At 30.5% G+C, this 16907-nt stretch overlaps 1 protein-coding gene across 3 annotated transcripts; it reads right to left on the bottom strand.

Moving 5' to 3' along the window:
• Positions 1-9003: 9003 nt before the first annotated feature.
• Positions 9004-16259, bottom strand: LOC129314063 (SAC3 family protein C-like). 3 transcript variants are annotated; one of them, XM_054957438.1, is made up of 8 exons: positions 15870-16259; positions 14637-14737; positions 13125-13346; positions 12187-12408; positions 11996-12081; positions 11793-11889; positions 10144-10236; positions 9004-9619 (listed from the first exon to the last, which is right to left on the bottom strand). In XM_054957438.1, the coding sequence occupies exons 1-8, from the start codon at positions 16147-16149 to the stop codon at positions 9461-9463; spliced, it is 1260 nt and encodes a 419-aa protein (XP_054813413.1). In that variant the 5' UTR covers positions 16150-16259; the 3' UTR covers positions 9004-9460. The 3 variants fall into 3 exon arrangements, with proteins under 3 accessions (XP_054813413.1, XP_054813414.1, XP_054813415.1); XM_054957440.1 differs by having other exon boundaries at positions 9500-9619; positions 10144-10160; XM_054957439.1 differs by lacking the exon at positions 13125-13346.
• Positions 16260-16907: the final 648 nt, after the last annotated feature.

Raw genomic sequence — 16907 nt, 5'->3', positions numbered from 1 at the left:
GATTAAAGGGCATTTTGTTTCTTAACTATTTGTTTGGTATTCAAAATTTATGTGAGTAATTTTTCCTTTCAATATTTGAACATGGTACATTAAATACTATATTGTTAAAAAAGTTGACTTTAATTATTAATTAACTTAAAAATGGTAGAAAAGACCCCCAAAGTTATAGAAAGAACTCATAAATTGCACAAGTATCCTATAAAAAAATAATATTAATAGGTTCCTCATATTACATATAAATAACAGAATATAAATATTATTCTTACCTACATAAAACACTAAAATATGGTTTTGACCAACCATTATTTTAGGAACTTAATTGGTATTAAATTTCTTATGAGATACTTATTTGATATTTTATGTGTTTTTTTTTTATAATTCTTTTTGCCAACTAACAGTCAAAGTTAATTTTTTGAATAATTTGATGCTCAATGCACCATTTTCAAATATAAAAGTTTAGGATACCCCAATGACTCTGATTAATGAGATTTCAATATTTGAACATGGTGTATTGAATATTTATTGTTAAAAAGTTAACTTTAATTATTAATTAACTATTAAAAACTTGTACAACCGACCCCCAAAGTTATGGAAAGAACTCATAAATTGCACAAGTATCCTATAAAATAAATTGATATTAATAGGTTTCTTAAATTACATATAAATAACAGAATATAAATAATATTTCTTCCCTACATTAAAATACCAAACTATGTTTGGGACCACCCATTAGTTTAGGAACTTAATTGGATTAAATTTCTTATAGGTACCTATTTGCAATTTTTTATTTTATTTAATTTTATTTTTTTTTTTAAATTTTTGAAAAAACTTTTTTTTTAAATTTTTTAAAATTAACTTTATTTTTTTTTTTAAAAATTAAAAAAAAAAAACTTGCAAATAGGTACCTCATAAGAAATTTTTAATACCAATTAAGTTCCTAAAATAATGGTTGGTCAAAACCATATTTGGTTTATTTTATGTAGGTAAGAAATAATATTTATTCTGTTATTTATATGTAATTTAAGAAACCTATTAATATCAATTTTTTTTATAGGATACTTGTGCAATTTATGAGTTCTTTCCATAACTTTGGGGGTCTTTTGTACAATTTTTAAGTTAATTAATAATTAAAGTTAACTTTTTAACAATATAATATTCAATACACCATGTTCAAATATTGAAAGGAAAAATTACATCACATAAACTTTTTATATTTGAAAATGGTGCATTGAGCATCAAATTATTCAAAAAATTAACTTTGACTGTTAGTTGGCAAAAAGAATTATAAAAAAAAACACATAAAATATCAAATAAGTATCTCATAAGAAATTTAATACCAATTAAGTTCCTAAAATAATGGTTGGTCAAAACCATATTTTAGTGTTTTATGTAGGTAAGAAATAATATTTATATTCTGTTATTTATATGTAATTTAGGAAACCTATTAATATTATTTTTTTATAGGATACTTGTGCAATTTATGAGTTCTTTCTATAACTTTGGGGGTCTTTTCTACCATTTTTAAGTTAATTAATAATTAAAGTCAACTTTTTTAACAATATAGTATTTAATGTACCATGTTCAAATATTGAAAGGAAAAATTACATCACATAAAAATTTTGAATACCAAACAAATAGTTAAGAAACAAAAATTCCCTTTAATCCTAATTTCTTATTTAATCCATTACACTTTCTTTTTTAGAGTAACAGACGGACCTTTAATGGTAATTAATTAAAGACCCTCTTCAGGTGCTTGGAAAACAGTATTATAATCACTTCACTATGTATACAGCATAGAATTTTTATCCTTGAAAGGCCGTGTCAAAAACTTTTCAATGCCTGGGGAAGGGTGAAATATGAACAAAGTGAACTAGCACTAAAGTGATACAACAAATCAATCAATAGATTATATCATATTATTAATGATGTTGTTAGTGTGCTTCAATAATCTATATAGTACTCTAATTACGTTATTTCTGAAGTAAAAGCATATCATGCATGCATGTTAATACTGACCTTTGTTGTTTTACAATAGTCAGAGAGTTTCTCGATTTCTGAACTATTATTATAGTCTTCCCTTATTTTGGATAATTCCTCTTGAACAATATTTAGGTTTGCTGCAATAAATAGACTGTCATGTATCCTGATCTTGTATCCCACTGAAGAGCAAAAGGCAAACCAGGAAGAGATTCAGAACATAGAAAATTAACTAGCAATGTCACATAGTGATTGATATTCAAAATTCACGTTTATCTGATTTGTAACGCTTGTTATTCACATCTTTGATTGTCTGATCTTTGAATCTGATTAAAATGAGCGTGATCAAACAAACCAATGAGCTTTGGCTTGGACACACTAGAGTTGGCTCCAAGTCAGAAGGATCTGTGTTTGAATCCTAGTCGATCGGATCCAAGTGATCAATTAATATAATATATATATATATATATATATATATATAATATTTTAGTAAAAAAACACAATCCTTGATTCCTATTGTTTTATGGATTTTTTGTTTTAATTGCTATAATTTGTTTTCAGTCTTTATAATCCTTGTATTTTAACATCATTAGGGACTTGAAGGACAAACATCATCCAATTTTGCTGAAACTTTAAAATGCATTTGGGAGTTTAAGATTGAATGAAAAGGAATGGTCATTAATGGAATGGAACGGAGCGAAGCGGAATAGAACAAAATTTTTCATTGTTTGAAAGTCATCATAAAATGGATGGAATTAAATGGATTAAAACTTTTTCTTCTAATATTACTCATATGGCTAAATTTTAAAAAAATAACACCTATTAAATAATTATGATATCTGTCCAACAAAAAAAATAGTAATTAAGATTAATGATTAAACAAGATACCTGAGAATTAAGAATAAAAAGAAAAAACAAGTAACAAAGCTGCTCGAGCAAACATGTCTATTGCACAAGAGAAAATTAAACATAGCAAAGTTGTAGTGTTGAAAAGAGGGGGAGAGATAGAGAGATAGCAGGAGAGAGAGATATGGCGAAAGATAAGGCTATATTCTATGCTCAAATGCTCATCATCTAGCCCTACTCGAAGCATTCAGGCACATCAGGTTGGGCATCAGCAAGGGTCAAACCCTACCCTATCCAGACATGTGCAAGTTTTTTTATTTTTGGTGAATAATATTTATCTTATAAAACTATTTTTTATTAAAAGTCATCATGAATTATATTATTTTTATGATTTTTTACACATTTTTCATCATTACAATTTTTTAAATCTCTTTTAAAATTTAAAATTTATTTTTAACTTATTATTATATAAAAATAATTGGCAAATGTTGTTCATTTGAAGTTTTAAAAAATTAAATTTTAATTCTAATATTATTTTTATGAAGAATATATTTTAAATAATAATAACATTTTTTTCAAGGAAAACTTTTTTTTACATACTTTTCAAAAATACTGATAAAAATATTTTCGGTCAATCAAGCCAATCTGATACCTAACTACATGTCAGGATGGGCACCGAGTAGGGGTGATACCCAATCCAACCTTGCACATGTGCGACTATAGTTGGAGACGAGAGAAATAACTGAAGAATGAAAATAATAGATGAAATTTTTTTATAGAACAAGAGGTTGGAATAATTTTCTAAATAAGATAATTATATTATGTCATTTTATCCTTGACCCCCTAATTTGGGGGGACAAAAAAATTGAGCTAGGCAAAGGAAGGCTTTAAAGGCCCTTCTTTTAAAAAAAAAACTCATAAACAATAACTTATGTTTTTTACTCATCCTACTCCATTCCATTCCTCCTAAAAAAATCTTTCAAACATAGTGTTAGGAACTGAAAACACTAAAAAAACTACAAAGATTAAAAGCAAAACTAGATGAAACTAAGGGACCAATAATTGTGTTTTATCTAAATTTTATAACAATTGTATTGTTCATGAGCCATGAATAATGTGTGTGAATACTGATTCCAATAAAAATATAGTAAAAAATAAAATAAGATAATGCAACAAAGTACTAAAATAATGGAAAATTGGAAAAGATATCAGATAAAAAATAAACAAGGGAGTACGTCAAAAATCTTAATCTCAAAAGCATGAAGATAATAAAGACGGGGAAATAAAATAATAACAAATAAATCATTTTGATTCAATGAGATTATTGATTATTTGATTTGAGGTTGTTAATGAAATAAAATCTTTGGTATTATCTAATGTGAAGATGCAGAGGTAACAGTATGAAAATAAAAAATAGACAAATTATTTTGATAACAACTAAGGTTATGAATGAGATCAAATCTTTGTCATTTTCCAATGTGTAATAATATTAATGAAGATGCGAAGATAACAATAAGAATGCAAAAATAATAACATAGATTGATACAAAAAACAGAATAGATAAATGATTTGATAAGATCATAATATGATCGAAATTTTTAAGGATATAAACCCTAGGTGCACGGGTCGATATAAATGAGAGCAAGAGAGAATGACTTTTTTTGACCCCCCCAAATATGATGTTTGACTATGTGAAAAGAATTGACCTTGGGCTATGATGTTTGATTGTAATGTATATTACTTAAATTGCTTGAAAACCTTGGTATCATAATTGAATTTGAAGATCCATAATAGGGAAGAATATTCACGAAAAACTCAAAGAAATAAGTTTCAATATCCAAAACTGAAGTTAGTGTTTATTGTTTCTTTATTGTAAGTATCCACAATATCACGATTTTATCAAATTTATTTTTTTACGTGAAATTTTTAGAGTCCTAACTGTTAGCTTATAAGTTAATTAATGAACATATCAAGTGTGGTGAAAAGTTTTCACAGGCACATCAATCAGAGTGTTTGATTTTCCATAATCTTAAAACTATTTTCACAAACAGACAAAAATCCCTGAAAAATAAATAAATAATTTATTTTGAAAGATGGACTTTAGGCTATATGAGGTTTTTCTTAAATTCTATATTAAGAATGTTATCCACAAAGGTATTTGTCAAAATTTTGTCACAAATCAAGAAATAAATCACTTTTATGAATTTAAAAAAATATCAACCCTATACAAAATATATTTCTTAAATAAAATAATAAGTTAATATGTTTTCTATTTTTTTTAAAAAAAACCCTAACAAAGAGACACGTCTTTTTACCTCAAATTAACTGCATGAATATTGATTCTTTAAGAGGGCATATGTAGGCCTTTGGATTTTATTCTAAGTTAAATTCAACTTGTAAATAAACAAATTTTTTTGTTTTTATTTTCTCATATTAAGGATAATTAAGATATATTTTAAGTCAATGTAATTTTTGCATCAACTTGGATAATAACCATTCATATGAATGATATTGTGAAGTGCTTAGCACTTTTTCCAGGCACAATAATTTTAAATATCTTTTTTTTCTTTTATACATATATTAGTTATTAAAGAGGTTTTTAAAATTATCTTTTAAAATTTTGGGAACGCCTCCATCTTTTTTTATCTTAATTTCTCGCTTATGAAAAATAGAGATTATATATAGCACGACAATATTGTGCTTCATTTCTCAAACCTTTTGCAGTGTGCATGAAAACGTGCTTACTTAACAAACAAACAAAAAGCCAAAGGATCTAGTGATAGTGAACAAGCAAATAAATAAATCTTGTTTTTAAAAGAGGAAAACTCACAGGGACTGCTGAAGTGTTCAAGAACGGCTATGAGTTGAAGCTCATCTCGATCCTGAGGACACTTAATAATCCATTTGAGGGCCTTCATTATGGGTGTTGCAGAAACATCTTTTGATGTATCCACTATCACCACTATCCTCTGATGATGAGGTTGATCTCCACCCATGTTCTTCTCTCTGGTTTTTTGGATTATGTGAGCCTGTCTCTGATTTTCCATCATTTTAATCGCGGGAAGTTTCCTTCAGTTTCTGATATAATATATTTGTTGATTAACCTTTCTGTGATAGAAAAGCAGATGCAAAATGATGGTGAATATTTATGAGCATGGAGGGAAGAACAAGGATGTTCGTTTATCATCGATGATAATAAACTTGAGATTCAGACGTCCTTCAATTTAGAGAACAAGGTAATTGCGTCAACCTTCTTTGAATAATAATAATTAATTAATAATTGGCGAATGTTCCTAGGGTTCTAAGTAGATTAACGTTGCTGTCAAAGAGATTTGTTTAACCGTTTCGATTCTTTAATTTCTTTTAGGGGAACTTTGCCTTGGAAAATAAAATAGCTAAACAAGAGGATATATGATTAACTGTGTGACGTGTGATGAGAAACATATTAATCTTTTTTTTTTTTGTATAAGTATCTTTTTGTTGGAGACAAATCAATCTTGTTCGAGGGACTGTGAAGGTTAGACCCAACCTTCATTAGTTATCTTGATCAGTTCATATTTTTCAAGAAACATAACTACATATTTTGAATCAGGTGATCACAGAAGGCTAGCTTGTAGGGTTATTTTTTGCACATATATATCTGAATAAAATTTTAATTTTTTTTTAAAACTTTCAAAAGGATTTATCATCTTTGCTTAAATAATTAAAATAGAGAAGGAAAAAAAACTTACCAATTATAAATTTTAGATCCAATATCTTTAATTCTCTTATTATTTAAATCATATAAAGGTGTTTGCTGGTGACCTTTTGTGATAAAAACGAAAACGTCCTCCTTCTTGTTGCCTCACTTCACTCCCTCTTTGCTAAAAAGTCTTAAAAGAAGCTCTAACCTCCCCATATATAAGGATGTACTGTTAGGTCTTTAAGAGAAAAGACCTAATTTCATTTAAATCTAACAATTAAATTAAATATTTATTTACGAATGATATATATATATATATATATATATCTATATATATATCCCTCAACTCAGAGGGAGATAATATGATATCCTATATCAAAGATAGTAGGTGATATTAGGTTAAAGGAAAACTTCGCCCTTAAATTATAAGTTAATGATGTTTGAAATTCTAACTTTATTTTTTGTGTAATATTTTCTTTTAACTTTTGAAAATAAAAAATGTCACTTTATTAAAAAAAGTTAATTTTGAAAAAATAAAATAACCTCAAAAATTATAAAAAAAATTGAATCAAAAAGTTACAGAAAAGTATCATATAAAAAAAAATTATACCGATTAAGTTCTTTGCATTACAAATAAATATTAAGAGTAAATATTATCTCTTTTACATGTAAAAAGATAAAATTCAATTTTGACTCAGCATTTTCATCTGTTACTGAATGATTACCGGATACCATTATTCGGACCGACAAATGTATGTAACCAAAAAACATAATATACTTTTTTATTTTAATAATATTTTAATATTTAATTTTTTAAATCTTATAATTATTGTTTATAAATATTCCTACAAAATTTATAAATCCTCTTTTAAACATTAGCAGCTCAATTAGTGTATCTAAAATTTATGGGTGTCTGCTTTTTAACGATTCAACTATCATTAGTTGGAAAAGTTCATATATTTTTATATCACGAATATACTAGTTAAGTTATATTTTTTGGAGAAATTGGAAATCTCAAAAATTAATTTGTACACTGTATGTAGTGTGGACATTATGTGTAAAGATTTGTAAATAATAATAATAATAATAATATTCAAATTATTAATATTTTAATAATATTTGTCTTAATATTAACATAAGAAAGAAATAACATTTTTTAATATTTATTTGTAATGTAGGAAACTTAATCGGTATTAGTTTTTTATAAGGTAGTTATTTGTAACTTTTTTTATCTTTTTCTATAAATTTTTAGTCTTTTTAAATTTTTTTAATCAACTAACAATCAAAATTAATATATTTATTAGCGGTGGAAACAGCACTGTATCGTTTTTAAAAAATTAAAAGAAAATATTACACAAATACATTTTAGACTCGTTAGCAATGAGTCCAAATATCTTTTGGTTCAGAAGTCATAAGCTGCTTCTGACTTCTAAGTTGTAACAAGTCATTATAACAATTCAAATTCAAAATATATGAAGAAGACTGTTGGGGTAAAATATTCTCAAAAATACAGATGGAATGCTCATTACTAGCAGACATTCGTTTGTGTATAGACAACATCTACATTAATCCTGAATAAGAAGCAGGAAAATGGTCCCCGTACATGCCAATAATTAAATCCCACATGAGTTCTTGTCAACGACCAATTTCAAATTATCAAGAAAATTAGGAATTTGTTATGAGAAATTAAACAATCACCCTTCGTCACATATTTAGATAAGTAAATAAATGTGTTGATTGATTTTTGTATGAAGTTTTGAATGATAATTTAGATGTTAAATTTTTAATATGCCACTTATTGAGTGCAGGAATTTTTTATTTTTTTTAACTTTGACACGTGACTTTATATTAAAAAGACAAATGTTAACCCATCATACCACCCTTCATTCTCCACTGTGGTTCCACTTTATCAAATTGTATTCTCTTAATTTTAAAACAGCATTTTTATGCTTCGCCACTGCATATGGTTATACTTTTTGACTGTGATTCAATGGATGTGGTACTTTTGCATTGCCAGAGATGTTGCATCTGCGATAGGTGAATCTCAGGTTTTAGTACACTTCATAGAAGAAATAGGATGACTCATGAGTGTATCAAATGCGTATCAATTACAAATATTATCACTCTTATATATAAAAATGATATTCATGTGCGTAAAATGTAATATAATTTATTAGTTTTTAAAAATATAATTTCTCGCTTGAATGAATGTAAAATACAACGAAATCAAATAGGAAAATAATTTCAAACCATGTAAACTTTCAATCCAAACTCACTTGATCAAGAACTCATTGTATCGTATGCATATCGTAACCCTTCTAAAATACAAGCCGTTAACAATTTTTAAAGTAAAATGATGCCCTCCATGAACTAGTTTATCCTGAAGAAAAGAGTCGTTTCAATACAAAATTCTTTTATTTATTTTTTTCGGGGGGGGGGGTGTTGTTTGGCAGAGGATGGCAACAAATCCACCACCAAAAGTTTCATGAAATGGAAGATTATGAAAACCTTAAAACATATGACACAACATCAACGACACTTGTGTTACATTGTACATATTATCCTAATCAATTTTTTCTACCCGAAATGTTTTTACACTGACAAACACAAGTGTAGCTATAGCTGTGAATACAACAATTTACTCCCATGCTTTCCACCCATACCACTAGTAAAACATGCCAGCAGAAACCACAGGTTAGCTCTGCTGCTTCTAATCCACACACCTAAATGCTGGGCACGAATCCATGATGAATAAAGTTAAAGCGCACATGGATTGAGTCAAGTCGGATTTCACAAACTTTCACATCTGTTTACGCTCAATAATTAACTTTACAATTGTGTAAAATGACGTTGCAATCATCCGTCACTAGATTATAATCAAGTCAATTCATCAAGCTTTCTTGTTCCCATCATTCAAAGCATACGAACACTTTAGCGCCTGCAATGTCGCTCGGACTACCTTTCAAATTCTTCCAAACCCAGGAAAGTGTATCTCTGGAACTCGCCTTTGGGATGGCAAAATGTGGTTTGTTTTGTTGGGAGTACCTTATTTCCGGCTTCATCTGTACGAATTTCAAGGCCACAGGCATTGCAGATAGATTCCAAATCAGATTCCTGTCAAAGTGAACTAGCCATCAGTTATGAATACTTTCCTAAGATCAGGATAACCTTGGAAATGTGCGGAGTAACTTTTTTTGTTCCTTGAAAAAAAAAAAAAAAAAGTTTGTGATGTAATGCTCAGGTATGCTTATAATAAACATCGCCTTGCATTCTTTTCATTGGAGGAATGCTGCATCTAAACTTCATCTTGTGAACCCTCTTATTAGGTTTTGGATCCTTCATATTCAATACAGAGTGGCTAGAAAGAGAACAAGTGGATTCCATGTACATTTCAAAACCATTTACTTTCCTAGAAATATAGCTCATTAGGATTTCAATCTCTATTATTAGCTTCTGGTAAAATAAAAAAACAAAAAATCTCTATTGCTAGCTACTTTGTTCACGCAGAATGCCAATCACATGATTCATGGAGATCTTTTGTTTTGTTTTCTAAAAACACGTTCTTCTGCAAGGGCCACTAAGATGTTTTACAAAATTGAAGGAGAACCTCAGTCTATTGCAGTCAACAAAATCCATACCTTCATCCTCAAGAGTACTGAAAGGTCGAGCAGAGGATATGGATGAAGTTTGTAACCACCAAAGTTTATACATGCCAATGCCAGCACACGAACCTTTAGCAATAATATATATACATGCACAAACGAAACCCTTATCATAATCATAATATAGTTTGATAATAAAGATAAATCGCAAAGCACTGATACGAAACGTTAGAAAAGAAAGTTCAATAAATTACTAGCCATTAGCCAAGACTTTTGGGAAAAATATTCTTGGTAAAACAGATAGAATACTCATCGATAGCAGACATAAGTTATTTCTGTGCAAAGACAATATCTACAACTCTGTAACATGGGAAGCAGAAAAGTTGCTGGATGTGCCAGTAATGATCCCACCATATTACCCTTCTTTCTCTGAATCTCTGCTAAGTTTCCATTTCATCCCAAAAAAAAAAAATAATAATAACATCATCTCTAAATTTCAAGTTTTTTTAAACTTTCCTTTCATCCTTAAGTTGAGAGGAGATCCAGCTAATTATGACACAGAAGAAAGGATTAAAGTACCCAACTACCCAAGGACAATATATTCAAGGTGAACTTTCCAAAGGACATAGCAGGAATGTGCAAGTATTTTTTTTAGAGAAAGATCTTTGGCACAATAAAGTTTCTCTAAAAACAGCCTTTTATCATGGGCCACGACATGTGGTCTGTATTCGTACAAAGAACATTATATGATAATAACTGGCTGTAATCCAATGGATGTAGTACTTTTGCTTATAGACTGGTGATTCATTAGTAAATTATAATATCGCTAAGAGTTGTTTTGACCAGTTGACATGCTTGCATCTGCGCTAGATGAATGAGGAGTGTGTTTTTGGTAGAAAAACTGAAGTACCATGCCCTTAAATTAAATTACTATACCTGTCTTTCTTCTTCAATTTGTTAGTTCACTTGAGCTTGCATATTTTAGCTACTGCTATTGACATGATTTTCAAGGGGATGAGATGGGGGAGGGTTGCCATAGAAAATGCTAATATTCAAGGGCAAGAGCGCTAAAATCTCATACTACAGGAAATATTTGCCAAGAAAACCAATATGTATAAAACATGCAGACAAGGAAACTGATAGAGCCCGTTATTTTCCTAAGACATACGAGGAAGTCAAAGGCAATGAATGACTCGAGTGGAAATACTTTGACTGGTCCAGATGTTTATCCTTCGGTGCCTGGCTGTAAGGACAGTAACTTGTGATTGTGTTAGAATCTTTTGGGCAGTATGGGATGTGTATAAGCCATGCTGTGAGTATTAGTAGTCTTTTGTTTGGAAGGGGAAAATTATGTCTTTTGTAATGGAATTGTGACGAGAGTCTGGCCCCTCAAATGCCAGAAGCAGTGAGACCACTGTGTGTGTGTTCTGTTGTTGTTATCGCTGTATTTTGATCACTAAGGGGAGATAGGGTTTTGGCAGAATCAGTGAGTGTCAATGTGACACTGATTCGGTTCTCCTTTGGTTCATTAATATCAAAATATCAGGATTTTCCCCTCATTTAGTGCTGTTACTGTCTTTCTGCATTTAATATTGCATTTTCTGGTTTGGTTCTCATTAGAAACAGTCGAACACAGTTATGACAGAATACTAACGAAATCATAATAGTCTAGATGCAGTAATTACTTCATTAATATAAGGCTCCACGATGCAGTACTGCAGGTATGACACTTGAGCTGCAGTGGTACACAGGAAATGCTTATAATTTCCGATACGAAAAGATCTGTCAAGAGACAAGATAATATCCTTCAATTTACACGCATGAAAAACTAGAAAGACATTTAAATAGTAATTCTTAAAATCAATGGATGGCATGGAGAAAATGATACCGCAAAATTCTCCTAGCAAAGCACATTTCTTTTGACTTCAATACTGAAGTAGAAAGACGGCCAAACCACAGAGAAAGTGAATCCTCCTATGGATAAGAAATAATTAAATTTTACAACTTAGGATACAATAGAAGGCTGTAATTATGAAGGTAAGAAAAACAATGCATCACGCCAATGATATAGAGATTAACTGTTGGTTTGCTGCAAGAACCAAGATGAAGAAGCACATATAACGAACGGAACTCAGCTTCATTTTCAGATAAATTATTTGAACTCTGATTTGCATCATACAAACCAAATAGAGATGTCAAAGTCTTAGTGAGCTGTTCCATGTTGAGATGATGCATTGATGCAATAATTGGATTGCCCATACAAGAACGAAGTTTGTAATGTGATATGACATGAAATTTCACCTGCAACGTTATATGCATTAATCAGAATATGATCTAAATTAGCTTCAAAAAGCTTTGAAACACAAATCTATCATTTCCAAATAACATATAAGTAAGTCCATGCCTTGACAAGAATTATGCCCCAAAATACACTATTAAATCATAGTGCCAAAATGTAGTCTAAATGCTACTTTCAGGCAAGAATGTATTCTGCCAAATAGACAGCCGTTTTGAATTAGATTAACTCAACCTCACTGGTTCTGGATCCTCATTTGGATGATATGGATTTTTTATTTTTTTTGGGGTGTAAAGAGAGCAAAATTGAAGGATTACGCAGTATCTTTGGGGAGTTGTAGAGAAAATAAAATGCGCATCCAATATCCACTCTTTCATTTCCCCCATTTTGCCAATTTTGGGAAGGTTACCTAGTATACCTTCAGTGCCGCACTCACCTTCACCTTCCCCTACCCCTCCAAAAAAAAAAATCAATCCCCTTTCAACTTCCAAACAAATAATAATTGGAGAGGAGATGGAATTAGTAGCAAAATTATTTCCAGTGATGATAACACTAGCTAAACCTGAAGTTGGTAAAATTTTGAATTTAAAGGGGGAAAAACTGATGCCACTCAAGTCAAATAATGAAGAGAAAACTTATATTTTGTATTATGAAATTAATGACCGAAAATAATGAAAAGATACGTAGCTTGAGTCAAATATATTGTAAAGATAAACCATACCATTTTCTCATACATGCTGACAGCTCTTTCATTTGCAATACTTTGCCTAGTAAGGTCTTGTCTTATCGACCTTGTCCTATCAAATACAAAGTCGTGAACCACTTCAAATGGATGCTCATTAGAATCCAACAAGTTCAAAAGGTAATTTAAAGTGTCTTCCAATACAGGAAGCGGCCGTACATCAGATGGCTGCATATTTTTTGTGGATATGGTTCTGCAAAACTAACAGGTGAAATGGATGATAAAAAGTTGCAAAACTGATACATGTTGATTAACAGAGAGAGGAACACAATGACATTAATGTAGAGAGTACACTTTCCAAGAAGAAACTTTACATTATAATTAATTATACTGCAAAATATTGAAAAAGCAGCTATATATCAAAATGCAGCTTGCTTGACTATTAAGCATCAACCATGTGAGTAACAATGAAAAGAAATTTCAGAAATACACTATATTCGTATGTTATACAAAAGATATCAATTGGTAGGTGCTACAAAATAAGATTTCCACTAACGACCTGCCACATACTAGAAACGGCGATAAACATCATCTTCTCATATATATATATATATATATATCATTTGTTTCCAGTCTTCCAGGATTCCTTGTCTTAGCAACAGCTTTAAGCTTTGCAGAAGGGGGGGGGAAGCAATAGCTTTAAATATCTAGGTAAGTCATTTCATATCTTCTTGGCTGACCCTGTGGTTCACCAACAAAATTGTCTGGGATTTGTGAGTTTTACAATGATCAGGCGTTGTTTGTAGAGAAACACATTTCTTGGCTTTTTTGCCCTTCGTACTTCAATCAGTGCAAAACAAACTAAAATTGTAAGTGGGACTAGTAAGATTGGTACTAATGGTTAATTTATAGCAATTCCACTGAAAGACACTCTATGGGAATGGAGAGCCTGCTTTAGTATAATAATTTAAAAAAAAAAACATTTAGTTTCCTTATTTATTTATCACACCATTTTAAATGTACACTTCATCATCAACCTTGGACAAGTACTCTCTTCTACTCTTCCTCTTTTTATTTTTTTTATTTAATACTCAACTTTCCTGTTTCACAATAAAATACAATATACTACGTTTTTATACAAAATGGAAGCTTCTCACAAAACAAAATTAGCAACAAAAATAGCTTAAAAAGTTAAAATACAGATCGTTAAGTTTTTGCTGTATACTGTAGTTTATCTATAAACATAAGCAATTCTTGTATTAGTCTGTCTTGAACTGTATAACAACCCTAGCTCCTAACTTCCTACTATTAATCAGCCTAAACTGGTAGAAATGAGAAAAATAGCAACATTTTTTAACAAAATTAGAAACATTGATTTACAACATAAAGCCCTAATATTTCAGTACCCTGAAAATGAAGTGGTATCAGGAAAAAATAATAGGAACTTTATTCAGCATGATGCTTGGGAGTATTAACCCTTTAGAAAGTAGATATAGGTGTAATCAAGATGGTAAAACCAGATAACAATGGGATTATACAGTTTGGTCTTACCTTTTTTACTGCAAGGTCAGGGGATGACTTTCCATGATTACCATTGAGCCTCTCAAAGACGGCCAAATCCCGTAGTTGCTCACGCTGGATCCTCTCTCTTTCTGTTAAAGTGAAAACCTTAGTATATAAAGATCTTAGGGGGGAAAAAACAAGGCTTGGGGGAAATACCAAAAACTCTACACCATTGAATGCCAATAATTGGTTTGGGGGAAATTTCAATTTTCATTGTTTCACCCTCTTGATGATTTATTCACAAAGGCAATTCATCTTCCCTGCTATAAACTGATGACTGTGTACCCAAGGACCATCTATATTAAGGCACATCTATGATTTATGATCCTCAAGATTTGCAGAATGAGTCTGTCATGAACATGTTTTATTTTAAAATGGACCCGGACCATGTTTTATTTATGATCCTCAAGAGTTGCAACTTATGGGGAATCAGCTTCATCAATTGGGCCTATGAGGAATTTTTAGGTATAAAGTTGCTACTAGGGTAGAGGTTGAGGGTGTAGTAGTTTTTTCTGGCTATTTCCCCACCTAGCAGGATAAGGCTTCTTGTTGTATTTCCCGCAGTAGGATGCCTTCCTTTCCCTCTGCTATAGCTTCTTCTTTCCATCTGCTATATTTCTCGTTCTGTATTTGATTTAAGTTGCTGTAGTTGTCTATTTTGACTTGATAGCCGTGATTATTTCCCCTTTTATCTTGTTTGAGAAGGATAATACGGTGAGATTCTTCCATTTTTTCCTGCATTCTTCGTTATTTATGTTGACTCAGTGAGGGTGATCGTGACAGAGACCTTAATAGCTAATTAGAATACAGCACACATTGTACATAAAACCGCACCTAGAGAGACAGCTAGTGCATCATGGGAAGTTAAAAATATGCTGCAGGTCAATCATATAAATATAAGGTCATAATGAGCGCGCAGAAGAACTGGGAAAATTTCTGACAAAAGGAGCCGTTACCATGTTTGTTTAAACCCAATGTTATCATAATTTGGATTTCATGCTCATCTTTAATCTAGTTATTATCACTCGCACTAAAGAAAATTCTGTAAACAACCTTGATGGATTTCTTAGAGCATCTTGCATCACCATCTTGTGATTAATTTTAAATAAAAAGGAAATTGCACATAAATGCGCTTCAATGACAAAATTCAGCACTACTAGCTACTAAAAAATAACAATTTATTATCAGCCCGACAACGGGTTTGAATTTCTTAGATTTTACCTGGGCACATATGAGGACAAGTTCCAACCAGTGATCCAGAGTAGGAAGGCCCTTCAACATGCACTTCCTCATCTCGAGGAAGCTTTCTGGAATTCAAGTTACGGTCAAGACCCGAATTTGAGACATAAGCTGCGGTCGGAGTTCTCCTTTCAGAGAAGTTCCTAGGTTTGGGGTTTTGGGTGGCATTAGCTGGAAATTTCTGGCCGCGAGGACGCTGTGATCTGGAGAAAGATGCAGCAGAAGAAGGAGCATTTCGATTCCAAGGTCGGCGATTCTCCATGATCTCTTGCTCACTACTTGGTGACTAGTTGACCATCCCACTTGATTTGCGTTACTTACGCATCTAAGCACAAGGGTTCTGTACTTGGGATGCAAGGCAGCGATGAAACCTGAGCGTGTCACTGAGTATGAGACGCTTTTTCTTTTCTTTATCTTTTTCTAAAAGAAATTATTTAATTTAAAAAAAAAAAAACCGTGATAGTTGAATTGATAGTGTTGTTGTTGTGTTGTCTCTTATCAGAGACATAAAAGATGTATAGTTTTTTATTTAAAAATAATTAAATTTGTAGTTTACATATATTATATTTATAATTATAATATATCTAATTAAATATTTTGCATGAAAAATAGAGGTCACCTTGCCTGGAAAACAAAAAAATCAATTAGAAAACTGTAATAAAACCAAAACCATTTGGGACGCGCATGTCTTGTCTGCATCAATGCGTATAAGAGGTATTCTTACTCCGTCTAATAATAAGATACTTTTAATTAAAATTTACTTTTTAATAAAATAATTATTTAAACATGATTTTTTTATATTTATTCTTATTTAATTAGATATTTCTGAGTATCTTTAAAAAATTATACATTAATTATATCTTTAAATGTTAAAAATAACTCTTTAAAAATATTTTATTTTTTTAAGAGTGAAAGAGTACCCTCTTATTATTTATTAAAAACAAATACCATTTATTTAATTAAATAGTTATGGTGGCGATTATCAAAAGAGGGAACGCTTGTATAACTACCTAAAATTTC

The sequence above is a fragment of the Prosopis cineraria genome, unplaced genomic scaffold (assembly GCF_029017545.1).
Source record: "Prosopis cineraria cultivar Desert tree isolate PC_DT_omini unplaced genomic scaffold, ASM2901754v1 PC6, whole genome shotgun sequence".
NCBI lineage: Eukaryota > Viridiplantae > Streptophyta > Magnoliopsida > Fabales > Fabaceae > Prosopis > Prosopis cineraria.
The sequence above is the reverse complement of the archived record's forward strand: the minus strand, read 5'-3'. Positions and strand labels throughout refer to the sequence as shown.

What these genes read in the sequence shown, in the direction of transcription:
- LOC129314063 (XM_054957438.1), bottom strand. Translation starts at nt 16,149, where the DNA reads ATGGAGAATCGCCGACCTTGGAATCGAAATGCTCCTTCTTCTGCTGCA. An exon ending in GTTCTTGCAGCAAACCAACA is followed by an intron (nt 12,082 to 12,186) that starts GTTAATCTCTAT and finishes TCTTATCCATAG; the next exon opens with GAGGATTCACTTTCTCTGTG. An exon ending in TGGAGCCTTATATTAATGAA is followed by an intron (nt 10,237 to 11,792) that starts GTAATTACTGCA and finishes TTATTGCTAAAG; the next exon opens with GTTCGTGTGCTGGCATTGGC.